The 12,800-nt window shown below is 39.6% G+C and overlaps 2 protein-coding genes across 2 annotated transcripts in view; both read left to right on the top strand.

The window, feature by feature from the left end:
- Window positions 1–12,800, top strand: part of LOC113018855 (obscurin-like) — a 34,568-nt gene that overhangs the window by 15,297 nt on the left and 6,471 nt on the right. Inside the window, exon 4 of the mRNA XM_080295350.1 lies at window positions 3,279–3,545. Within this exon, the coding sequence (XP_080151476.1) occupies window positions 3,279–3,545 (267 nt within the window). The remainder of the gene's footprint in view (window positions 1–3,278; window positions 3,546–12,800) is intronic.
- On the top strand, window positions 7,671–12,197 carry LOC113018846 (uncharacterized). The gene is made up of 5 exons (XM_080298411.1): window positions 7,671–8,125; window positions 8,243–8,290; window positions 8,548–8,607; window positions 10,766–10,812; window positions 10,919–12,197. The coding sequence occupies exons 1-5, from the start codon at window positions 8,078–8,080 to the stop codon at window positions 11,175–11,177; spliced, it is 462 nt and encodes a 153-aa protein (XP_080154537.1). The 5' UTR covers window positions 7,671–8,077; the 3' UTR covers window positions 11,178–12,197.

Below are 12,800 nucleotides of genomic sequence, written 5' to 3'. Positions count from 1 at the left end.
TGTAAGATGTCATTTAACTTCAAATCTGATTTTAGTTTTTATGGAGGGCTTGAAATAAACATGGTCTAGTACACCCCATGCTCCTGTGTAGACACACCCTTGTTTGTTGCAGGTATCGGTAAATTGGGTGGGTGGATTTCGATCAGCTGTCAGCAAGCTGCCTGATTTAAACATCAGACTAAGGCAATGGTTCATCTGCATCTTTTCATGTAACTTCTGATGCCGTACTGTAGATTTATTGTCCCAAAAAGTTGATTGTGTTCTGGACTTTGTATGTGGTAGAAAAGTTTCATCAACCATCCAAGTGACTTCTTCGGTCTCACCTGGCTGCAGGTTTCCCCAACCTGATAAACAGTACATTTGTTCAATTGCTGAAACTAGAACTGGGGTGGATCAACAGGTCCTAGTTCCACCCAGGTTTTGCATATGAAAGTGATGTTTAGTCAAATAAGCGAACATTGACACTTTGAGCCTAAACTAAATATATTGCAGTGTCATCCCCCAGCGAGAGAGCGAGTGAGTGCAAGAGAGATAGAGAGAGATAGTGATATGGACAGCGAGTTTTGAGATGTGGGAGATTTGTCACATTTGGCGTGGTTGGAGTGTATAGTTAGTGTGTTGTGTTGTCTTGTGTAGTTAGTACGTAGTGTATTCATTGTTTTATTTTGCGTGTCACTGAGGGTACTAGTGCATGTCACATGCTGTCTCCAGGTGGAGAACAGGAGGTAAGTGGTGAACTGCCAGAGGTTATAAAAAAGATAAGGTTAACCAAAACTGAAAAATAATATACATTTCAGAAATATACAGAAAGGGAACACAAAATGGGTTAACAATTTAAAGCTGTTCTGCAGCAATGGAGCTTGATCAAGACTTCAAAACTGGTGCTACTAATTGCTACATGTGTTCCAACTTTTCTAAGTTACTTACAACCCCTTCTGTCTCCATAAAAGGAGTGTTGGAACACACACACTACACCCCCCTGAGCATCAGTTGAACAGTACTGTAATACAGAAAGTAATGTGTTGCTGCAAAAATGGTGAGAAAAAGGCAATTAGCAATGGAAGAGAGACAAACCGTCATAACACTTAAAAATGTAGGTCTTTCCTAGAGAGAAATTGCAAAGAAAGTCAAGGTGTCAGTGAGTACAGTTTCCTTTACCATCAGAGGTCACTCAGAAACTGGAACAAACTCTGACAGGAAGAGGTCTGGCAGACCCAAAGCCACAACTGAATCATAGGACAAGTTTGTCATAGTTAACAGTTTGCATGATAAGTGGCTCACAGAACGACAGCTTCAAGCACAGCTTAATAGTGGTCGCAGTAAGCAAGTCTCAGTTTCAACTGTGAAGAGAGGAATTCGAGCTGCAGCTTTGACACAATGAGTTCCAGCAAGAAATCCATTGCTAAGACGTCAGAATAAGACAAAGAGGCTTGCCTGGGCCATGAAACACCGCCATTGAAGACTGGAAGAAGGTATTATAGACTGATGAATCAAAGTTTGAAATCTTCCATTCCTCACGGAGGACCTTTGTAGGTCGTCAAGTAGGTGAAAGAATGGTCCCACAGTGTGTGGCATAAACTGTCAAACACGGAGGAGGAAGTGTGATGGCCTGGAGCTGTTTTGCTTGATCCAGGGTCGGTGACTTGTACAGAGTGAGAGGCATCATGATACAATGAGCTGGTTTGAGATGAACTGAAAAGAAGAGTGAAAACAAAGCAACCTAGAAGTGCCACACATATATGGGAACTTCTGCAACAGATAGGGGAAGAACTTTCTGAATATTTGGTTTCCGTTGTAGAAAGAATGTTTCAGGTGTGACATGCCCTGAACACCTCACCCAGGAGGTGCCCAGGAGGCATCCTTGTCAGATGCCCAAACCATCTCAACTGGCTCCTTTCATGTGGAGGAGCAGTGGTGGTACTCTGAGCTCTTTTCTGTCGCTTGTATCCACAATCTCAGTCTTTCAGTCACTACCCACAGCTTATGACCATAGGTGAGGGTAGGGACGTAGATCGACTGGTAAGTTGAGAGCTTTGCTTTTCAACTCAGCTCTCTCTTCACCCTGACGGACCTCAATCTCCCGCTCCTATCACTCATGAACCCCAAGATACTTAAACTCTTCCACTTGGGATAGAAATTCTCATTCCCACTGTGTCACACTCGGCTGCAAACCGTTCCATTCCCACCAGATGAAGCCAACAGAAGCACATCATCTGCAAAAAGCAGAGATGAGATTCTGAGATCACCCAAGTGAAAGCCTTCTGTCACTTGGGTACAGCTAGAAATTCTGTCCTTAAAAATTACAAACAGAATCGGTGACAAAGGGCAACCCTGGCGGAGTCTGACACTCACCGGAATTGAGTCTGACTTATTGCCGGCTACGCAGCCTAAGCTCTCGCAATAGTTGTATAAAGATTGAATGGCCTGTAACAATGGGCCAGACACCCTTTACTCCCAATGCACCTCCCACAGGACTCTCCAAGGGACATGGTTGAATACCTTCTCCAAGTCCACAAAACACATATAGACTGGTTGGGCAAAATCACATGCATCCTCAACTATCCTTGAGAGTGTAAAGACCTGTTTCAGTGTTCTTTGACAAAGACCGCATTGTTCCTCCTGTTCGAGGTTCAAATAACAGACAGACTCTCTTTTCCAGCACCCTGGTATAGACTTTCCCAGTTGAGAAGCGTGATCCCCCTATAGTTGGAACAGCTGTATAAATGTGCGCTGTAGCAGCAAATAGTTTTTTGACTGTGACATCATGATGTGGTAACTTTGTTTGTATGTACAACCCATAAATAAAACTGGACAGCTCACATTAAGAAGTGGAAGAATTAGTTCTCAAAGCTTGGAACAGAAATTCACAACTGCACTATATTTAAAGTTGTATTAAGAAATCTCATTCATAGATTTATTTGCAGCTATTGTGGGTTTAACAAGAAAAGGATTTGGTACAAATATGGTGGAGACATTTGTACAGCTGTGTTTTGTAGAAAAAGCATTTGCTTATATATTTTATTTTCCTTATGTTTAATATTTATTTTGCATGATTTTCTCTTTTTTCTTTTCATTTTGGACCAGTGAGTCTAATATAAAGATACTAAAAATATAATGTGTTCAATGTAAAAAATGCAGTTTCACCAAATAATTACTATCTTTTTACATTATTAGCTGATCTCGAGAAAAAAACGAAAAAAACAAAGGAATATTTTTACTGTGATATTTTGAATCCTAATGTCTCTGTACTTTGTCTCTTCACTGCATGTTGTTTTCAGATGTTAATTCAGCAGTGTCTCTGACAGTGAGTCCTGACAGAGTGCAACACTTCCTCTCTGACTCTCTCTCACTGACCTGTGAGGGAAACTTCACAGAGTGGAGAGTGATGAATGTTCTACAGCGCAACCCTTCATATTATAATAACTGTTGGCAAATGATTGGATCCACATGTATAATCCACACATTGGTGTCAGATACTGGAGTGTACTGGTGTGAGTCTGGATCAGGAGAGTTCAGCAGAGCAGTCAACATCACTGTTGTACAGAGTATGTTATTATACATTTTCTGCTTCGATTTTTATGATTTAGACATCACATTAAAATTTGTCCCAGCTTTGCTGTATGTGAAGTAATTTTATGTGGGAAGACAAACAAAAATTTAAATTTCAGAAGATTTTAGGCTCCATAGTATCAAAATATTCTTAAATTATGTTGGTCTCATTTCACTCGATTTATTCATAATTCAATTTGTCAAAAGTTGTTTATATTTTCTCTCTTCTATTTAAACAACTAAAAAGCTCAGTGTGTTTGCCATCAAAGTGTTATTCTTAAAGATCATCATGTAAAAAGGTGCAGTTGTATCAAAGGTTGTGCTGTGTCTGAGTTCCCCTCAGTTCAGAGCCAGTCAGGGAGTTCAAACTTTATTTATTTTACTTGCACTGTGCACAGTGTTGGGTCACAAATTTTGTACCCAGCATGATAACCTTTATCCCACCAATGAGGTCGAGCTTTTCAGATCCAATTAAAATCAAATCACTCATAATGATTCTCTGGAAAAGAGTTTAATTCTTAGAACAGAGTTTATTAACGATTTAAGACCTACCACAGAACCAAGTCCGCCAGAGCTTATCTTTATATTTTTACATGCTGTAGCGCCATTTTTTAGAGTATTTCAAGCTGCTATACATTATTACAACCATTGGAAGGGAGGACGAGCAAATACTGGCTGGCTGCGACAGACGCTGAGACAGCGCTTCATGGTGCGGTGTTTCCGATTTATGTGCTGCCTCCGTTGACCACCATGCTGAGCTCCCAGCAGCATGCAGCGATGCCTAAAATGCCAGCTAAGATACTGAAGTAAAACTGAGTCACCCCGCTACAGCCCTACCTCTCACAAGTCCAGCTAGCAGCAAGGCACAGTGGTAGGAGTAATGAGGAGGCCGCCACGCAGCTGGTGCTAGCATTATAGGGAGATGAATTGCAAGTACCTTTGGCAAGTGCAGCTAGCCAGAAGTGCTGTACTGCTAGAACTACAGCGAGCAGTTTGCGTCGGCTCTTGCTCTAGTTCCTCTCGGCTCAGCCCAGTGCACAGCTTATTTCCAACCCCCAAATTGCTGGCATCTGTGTCCTCAATGGAAGGCTGCTGAGCTTTGGGGTAGGCCAGAACCGGGGCTTTTGTGAGGGCCTCTTTTAGTTGGACAAAGGCCGCTTTGCAGGGGTCACCCCAGCTGAAGGACTGGCTCTTATCCGTCACGCGGTGGAGGGGGCTGTCGATGGTCACAAACGCTTTGATGAACCTGCGGTAGTATGAGGCCAGGCTCAAGAAGCTCTGCAGCTCTCTGACGTTCGAAGGTGTTGACCAGACTCTGCAGCACATCAATCGGAAACACTGCACCATGAAGCGCTGTCTCAGCGTCTGTCGCGGCCAGCCAGTATTTGCTCGTCCTCCCTTCCAATGGTTGTAATGATGTATAGCAGCTTGAAATACTCCCAAAATGGCACTACAGCATGTAAAAATATAAAGATAAGCTCTGGCGGACTTGGTTCTGTGGTAGGTCTTAAATAGTTAACAATTTTAAAAAGTTGACAATTTTATCGGGTGTGCATTCCAGACATAAACTGCTATTTATGCTAAAAAACAAAAAAGGTTTTTCCTGTTTTCAGGCAACTGAAGCTAGGACCAAAATCTCAGGTGCATACCCAGCTAGGGCTGTTTTCTGTACAGGCATTGAAAGGCCTGGAGACAACAAGGGCGTGGGGCGGTACAGATAAACACAAATGAATGCTGAGTAAGGGTTCTATGTGCATACTCTAAAAGTGCTGAGCTGCATTAACCTTATGTTGGACTAGTCACTGTTGGCCATAACACAATCAAAGGTTACTTTTTGATCCTAATTATTACATTTTCAAACAATATTGATCACAAAGTTTTTCACTGATATGATGGTAGATATATTTGTCCTAAATATATGGGCTGTGTGATTTAAACATTCAGGTTAAATGCTTAACACAGTGACTCCTCTATATAAATCGCTTCATTCTAAGTGTGCACAGCATATATGAGGATATATGATTACACAAGATTCATGTGAGTAAATATGACAACATGTCTAGTGTATACAAGTATATATGTCATAATAAAATCCACAACAGCAGCTCCGTGAACTATTCTGCCCCACCTGTCCTCCTGCAGCTGTGTTGAAACATCACACCACTACTACAGCAGTCACATATAAACATCATCTGACTGAATAAATTGTATTTTCTTTTCACAGAAAATTCTATTTATTATCCTTACGATTATGTTCCTATCCTGGTGAGTCCTGTTCATCCTGTGACTGAGGGAGCTTCTGTTAGTCTGAGCTGCAGTTTGACAACACAAAAAATACTTTCCAATGTGTTTTTCTATCACAATGACAAACTTATTCAAAATGATACCCGAGGGGAGCTGAAGATCTCTGCAGTGTCAAAGTCTGATGAAGGTTTCTACAAGTGTCAGTACTCAGGAAGAGAGTCAGCACAGAGCTGGATGTCAGTTAAAGGTGAGCAGGATCAAAACAGTGTGTGTTTCAGTAAATGTCTTATTAAGGTTCTCAGTGATCCAGGTTATCGTAGTCTAAGGAGCTTGGAAAGAAAAGCGTCTGGACTCTTCTTCTGTTCTAAGGTCAAATGGTGTAGAGTCCTAGATTTAAGCCCTGCGGGAGTGTCCCCCAAGAGGGACATGGACCCCCTTTTGATCCTTTACTTAATCACATGAGCCAAAGTGTGAAAATGGGTGTAGGTCACAATCAGCCAAGGTTTCGTGTGAAATCATTGTGAAACCTGGCCCCACCCTATCATGTGATTTCCTGAGATCAGATGGCCGAGGATGTGAGTGGGCGTTAAGGCGTCTGGGAAGGGATCTCAAAACTGGATTATAGATGGTAGACAGTTGGTGTCATAAACCACCGCGTCTGTTCAAAGATGGTTGGACCGGCTACATAGGGAATGATAATATTGTTATCTGTATCAGTGGCTTGGTACTCTACCTTTAAAAGAGCCAAGAACTTTTTATTTCCACTTCCTCCATGTAAAGGTTGGCTACAATAGATGACACCGGGGAGCCCATGGCACATCCATATAAAATTTCTAAAATCTGTAAAATATGTAGCCAGTTTATTAGAAAAACTCAGGAGAGTCTTGCCCAAGCACGACACCCCAGTGTACTTCACACCCAGCCACACACTCAGACAAAAACTGGTTCATCCCAAAGACAAAACTCCTAAACACAAACTTAACAATGTGATGTATGCTGTACATTGTTGTGAGGAATGCCCAGACCTCTACATTGGAGAGACAAACAGCCACTTCATAAACGCATGGCACAACAGAGAAGAGCCACCTCCACAGGACAAGACTAGGCTGTCCATCTGCATCTAAAGGACAAATGCCACTGTTCTGAGGAAGACAAAGTTCACGTTTAGGACAGAGAGGACAGATGGTTTGAAAGAGGAGTGAAAGAAGCCATCTATGTCCACTGTGAATGACCATCTTTGAACAGAGGCGGGGGTTTACGACACCAACTCTCTGCCATCTATAATCTATAATAAGTTTTGTGATCCTTTCCAAGACGCCTTATCTCCCACTCACATCCTGGGCCATCTGACCTCAGGAAATTACATGATGGGGTGGAGCTAGGTTTAACAATGAGCTCACCCAAAACCTGGGCTGATTGTGACCCACACCCGTTTTCATACCTTGGCTTGTGTGATTAGGTAGAGGATCATTAGGGGGTCCATGTCCCTCTTGGGGGAGAAACTCCCACTAGGTTTGTCTGTGAAGGTTCTCAGTCATCCAGGTCATCCTAGTCAAAGGAGCTTGCAAAGAAAAGCGTCTGGACCCACTAGGTTTAAATCTGGGACTCTCCACCATTTGACCTTAGAACTGAAGAAGCTTCTCAGATAAGAGGTGAAATGTCTACAAGAAACAAAGTCCAGATGCTTTTCTTTCCAAGCGCCTTAGATGATTTCTGTAAATGATTTTCATTATTATTATAAGGAACATTAAATTGTGTGTTTTAACTTTTGAAGTCAACGTGGTTTATTTGGTGAGAACCTCTGTAAAACATCTAATATAATTATATTTTATTAATACTTAATAATTGTCATTAGTCATTACAGTAACCGTGTCAGGAGCTGACAGCGCTTCATCTCCTGTGTGGTTGATGGTTGGACTGGTTTGTGGAGTCTCTCTCATTATTATTCTCCTGCTCTTGTTGTATCGCTGCAGACAGTCCAAGTGTAAGAGCCTCTTCTTTTCATGCTGTATTAGAGAGTTTATTTACTACATACACTTTAATTATTCACACATATACATGTATTCTGATCTCATGACACAAAATATCAGTGGAACAATTTATACATGACAAACATGTGTAATAACATTTGTCTCTTTCACAGATTCCTGCTTCACCAGGTTGGTAAAATACTTTTTAAAAATTATTATTTTAAACAAACATCAGTTACTTTTAAGTTTATTGTGTATTTTATGTTTTAGGTCGATCCAGTCTGAGAGTCACAGTCCGGGCTCCTCCACAAATCATGGAGTCAACCAGAATGAAACTCATGTGTACGACTCTCTTCAACATGGTCAGCATTTAAACCATCTTTATTATCATTATTAATATTGATCTTTATTAAACATCTCATCTTTAGTGTAACTGTAATAAAATGATTAATGTAACCCTGGCTTATATTTTTCTTTAGGTACTGCTAACGTCTATGAATCAATCAAACAAGTCAAAAACAGAAATGGTACAGTATATGCACTGAAATGCACAGAGCAGTTTGAGATGAAATTTATTTTTGATTTAATGAAACTAATTCCATGAGACATGTTTTTACAATCCTGTAAATAAAAATATGAACATTTGAGGACCACATAAATATGAGAATGTCACCTCCTCTCTTATTGAGATTAAAGATCTTAGAACAAACAGTGATCGCAGAGTGGTCAGAAAGTTTTTTAAGTATTAATTCTGTTTTGTGGATTCAATTGATCATTTTAACAGGGGAGCATCATAAACCAGAGGGGAGTGCTTTTTACATCAATGTACAGATGTGAGCTGCAGGTACAGTCACAATATTTTCAGTCAGTGTTTGTACTGAAATGTGTCACTTCATTATGTTTTAGGTAATTATAGGTCAACATGGAAATTCACTTACCAGACTTAGCTACTACATACCACCACTACACCAGAGTCTTATACACATCGAAGGCCATTCAGAGTTTAGAGAAAGTTTGTCTGCTTCCTAAGCAGAATGATATTGTATCATATTGTCCGTCTATATGTGACAAAATAAAGAGTGTTGTCATATATTTACGCTGAAGAAATGTTCTTGCCATCCTTTAGAAAGTTTTGTTACACCTTCTACATACCTCAGGTATATTTGTTTAACATGAATTGCAAAATCCCACCCTATTGTTGGTTTTTGGCCAGGCCTGGTGTTTCTTATGTATGAAAACAAAGCGATGTGTGTAAATCTATTATTTTATTCTTTTCATCTTAATTAAATCACAGTAGATAGTGTATTTAGTGAGATGGCAAAAATAGTTAAACATCAAACAAATGAAATATAAAAACATATATCCATCGTTCGCACTCAGTTTATTTGACTTAAATCCTTCACTTCTCAGCCCTTTCCTCTGGTTGCAGGCGTGCCCCAGGGATCTGTCCTGGGGCCCCTTCTTTCCATTATCTACCTTCTTCCTCTTGGAGATATTTTTTTTTAAATACATTATTCACTGTCACTGTTATGCTGATGACATCCTGTCACGAACACACAGAATTGAACTCAGAAAAATGCAGCTTTATTAGCAGACTCAGGGAAATGATGCAGAACTGAACTAAACTAGACTGAGAAAACGAAACCTAAAACTCCACAGAGAGGCACAGAAGGGATCACACAGCATGATGGAGGACACAACACTGACACAGAGAAACAGAAGGCTTAAATACCCTGGGGAATAACGAGGGGAATGAGACACAGGAGGAGAGCGCAGCTGGGAGAAATCAAACATGACAAGACCAAAGGGAAGCAAAACTCAACACATTCACCTAGCACTCAGACTTACAAAGTAAAGTAAAACAGGAAACATGACAGGCACAGACTAGACACTGAACTAAACCTACGAACAAACTTAACCAGAATAACACTGAAACCTAGGATTATAATATTCAAAAACGGACAACTAAAGAATCAGAAAATAAACCATAATACAGAAAAATACCAACATACAAGAAACTGAAAATGCTGGGTCAAAATGACCCAGAACCGTGACCAACCCAGCTTTATTTGTCCACTAAACCTGATTCTGCTCTACCCCCATCCTCACCCTCTGTTTAGCTGAACTAAATTCATGGTTCTCTTCCAATTTTCTCAAACTCAATAGTAACAAATCTGAGCTTCTCCTGGTAGGCACTAAATAAACGCTATCCAGAACTAATAGCTTTTCTATTACAATCAATAACTCGCCGGTCTCCGTTTCCCCATGTGTGAAAAGTCTGGGTGTCATCCTTGATAGTACCCTATTTCTTAACTCACACATCAATAACATCACTCGGTCTACATATTACCAACTCCGTAACATTAATCGTCTCTGTCCTTTTCTCTCCCCACATGCCACTGCCCTTCTTGTTCATAGCCTGTTCACTTCCCAGATCGATAACTGCAACTCTCTTCTTTTTAGTCTTAGTCAAAAATCTATCCATAATTACAAGCCAAAGTAATCTATTACAGGCACTGTTAGCGTCACTGTTTGAATAACTAGATATGCCTGACAACACATTGCATTGATCTCAGAGTGCCACTGCACTAAAAAACATATATTAGTCTGGACCAAAGCAGAGTTAACAATAAAGCTGTATTTTACTCTAATTACTTCCTTCAATATTATACATGCAAAATTCTCACTCATACATTTCTGATTAAATAACAACAAAGCATGAGCTCATCTCTGTCTGACAGTCAGTTTCATTTAATTGAGTAACATCATCGCAGCACAAAACACAGCATTGCTTCAAGTATCCCAGGTGAAGGTAATTTAAAACCAAAAAAAGGATAAAGTATTAATGATTTTTTACTGATATAGAAGAAGATAGAGAAGTGTTTCAGCTTCACATTTTCCACAAAAAATGTTCACAACACAGAACGAATTGCAAATAATAAGATGTCTGAGACCAGATGTTTACATGAAAGTAAAACCAGACGATATTCTCCTCCACACAGGTACAAAGTCTGTCTGCACCTTCTAAACAAAGCCTGCAAGGATACAGGTAACTTTACACTCTCTGTAAAGACTCAATCACACAAAACAGAACTTCACTTTACATCGAGGGCAGACGATGTTTGTTTTGTTTAAACTTTATTGTTCTCCAACAGGAAGTCACAGACACCAGGGGCAGTCGGTGACCCCTCACACATCCTTAAAGCTGATATCCACCAGCTTCTCATGTATTCATCCAGCAATTCCTCAGTCACCCGAGCTCAGAGCTGGATTCCTCATTCCCTCAAACACAAGTATAAACCCTTTTTTCTCTCACCACAGAACATCTATAGCTGGGACATAAAAACCATCAAGTTCATTCATGCTGTATATAAAACAGGTTCATATGTGAAATGTATGCAATTATATTTGTGACTTAAGATGAATATTTGTTTTTCTCACCAACACTGATTTTTTGCATGTTCTCCATTCTTTGTCTTCCAGTTTTACTGATTTGCTTTACGTCTGATTTGTAACTCTCAACAACCTGACATTAATACTTTTATTAAACTTACCAAACTATTTTTAATATGCACTCTAGTTACAGCTTTTTCCACCTCACTTAACATTCAGCTTGTGGTTAATCAACTGTCTCAGCTATTAATGCACAGTTTTTTGTCTTTATAGTTTTAACAGCTTGTCACTATTTTTAGTTATTATTATTTTTTGTCTGTGATGCCTCCAGAAATCTATGTTTAACTTTAGTCATTTTAACACATTTTTAACATTTCAGCCATAGTTTCAGTGAAATATTCCAACTTGTATCTCCCCTTTTAACCCTTACTTATTTATTATATTCATTTATTTGGACTGTTTCTATTTCTACTTCGTATTATTATTTTAAGCCTCTTCAGCTGCTTAAACTGTGATTTCTGTTCTCAGATCAGTTTAATATTTCCTTGTACTTCCTGTATAACAGAATTACTGTCTGTGGTACTTGTGAATACAAGGACCTGCTCTCCTGTTGCTGTCTCAGGTTGTCTGTATCAAGTATAAAAAAAAAACTGATGACGACCGAACTTACAAATAAGACTTAATACATAAATAAAGTGTGAATTTTCTTTTCTTTTGTGTGTAAAATGTCTCATTTCACGCCCAGAGTTAGGAGAAAAACACACATAAATATAATGCTTTACAGTGAAACATAAAAACTGTTTGTAATAGTAGAAACTGATCTGACATCAAGCAGATTTTTTGCCAAATGTCGAGTTTCATTTTCTCAGCACTTGACTGTCCACAGATAAACCTGCTCACCTGTTTTAGAAAGAAAGCTTGTGATCAAAAAGTCTTAAATACTGATAAAACTCAGAGTTGTAACCTAATAGATAGAAGCACAGAAGAAGTTTCTGACTGCACTGATTTTGTTTATATTTTTCTGCTTAATAATTTGCATGTCGTCACTTTATTATCGAGTAAGACTGTAATAAATAAAAGTAGAACCATTTACTTGTATGCTCTGTGTCTCTGTTACTTTCTTTTATCAAAATAATTCACTGCTATGTAGGGATGGGTATCGTTTAGGTTTTATCCGATACCGGTGCCAAATCGGTACTTTTGAAACGGTGCCGGTGCTCAAACGGTGCTCAAACCGGTGCTTAAAGAATGGAGAACACAAAATTGGTCCAAAAACCTCTCATATTCAGCTGGTTTTTTGTAAAAAGATAACAATGTTAGACTTTTCTGCAGCTATGGGGCATATATGGTATCACTCTTAGCTGGAAGCAGTGCTTAAACAATGGAAAAAATACAAACTTTGTCCAAAAACCTCTCATGTTTAGCTGTTTCCCTCTTTTTCTTTGGTCATTTTAGCCTTTTTGGCCAGGGTGAAGGGAGTATCTGCCATCAAACAAGAAGACAGCCGCATGTAGCTATGATGATGTTTGCTAGTTCACCTTACATGCATTAATGTAATAACGTGGTTAGCCTACTCAACGTAAATTACACGCGAACAACAAAGAAGAACGGCTGCTGCTGCCATCAAATACGGTGCATTTCTCG

Source organism: Astatotilapia calliptera, chromosome 3 (assembly GCF_964374335.1).
Source record: "Astatotilapia calliptera chromosome 3, fAstCal68.1, whole genome shotgun sequence".
In the NCBI taxonomy this organism is placed as follows: Eukaryota; Metazoa; Chordata; class Actinopteri; order Cichliformes; family Cichlidae; genus Astatotilapia; species Astatotilapia calliptera.
Note: the sequence above shows the minus strand (reverse complement) of the source record. Positions and strands in the feature narration are given on the sequence as shown.

Bases quoted from the DNA above. Each gene is read 5' to 3' on its own strand.
- LOC113018846 (XM_080298411.1), top strand. From the start codon at position 8,078: ATGGAGTCAACCAGAATGAAACTCATGTGTACGACTCTCTTCAACATG. The intron at 8,126-8,242 runs GTCAGCATTTAA...ATTTTTCTTTAG, and splicing joins GTACGACTCTCTTCAACATG to GTACTGCTAACGTCTATGAA. The intron at 10,813-10,918 runs GTAACTTTACAC...GTTCTCCAACAG, and splicing joins CAAAGCCTGCAAGGATACAG to GAAGTCACAGACACCAGGGG.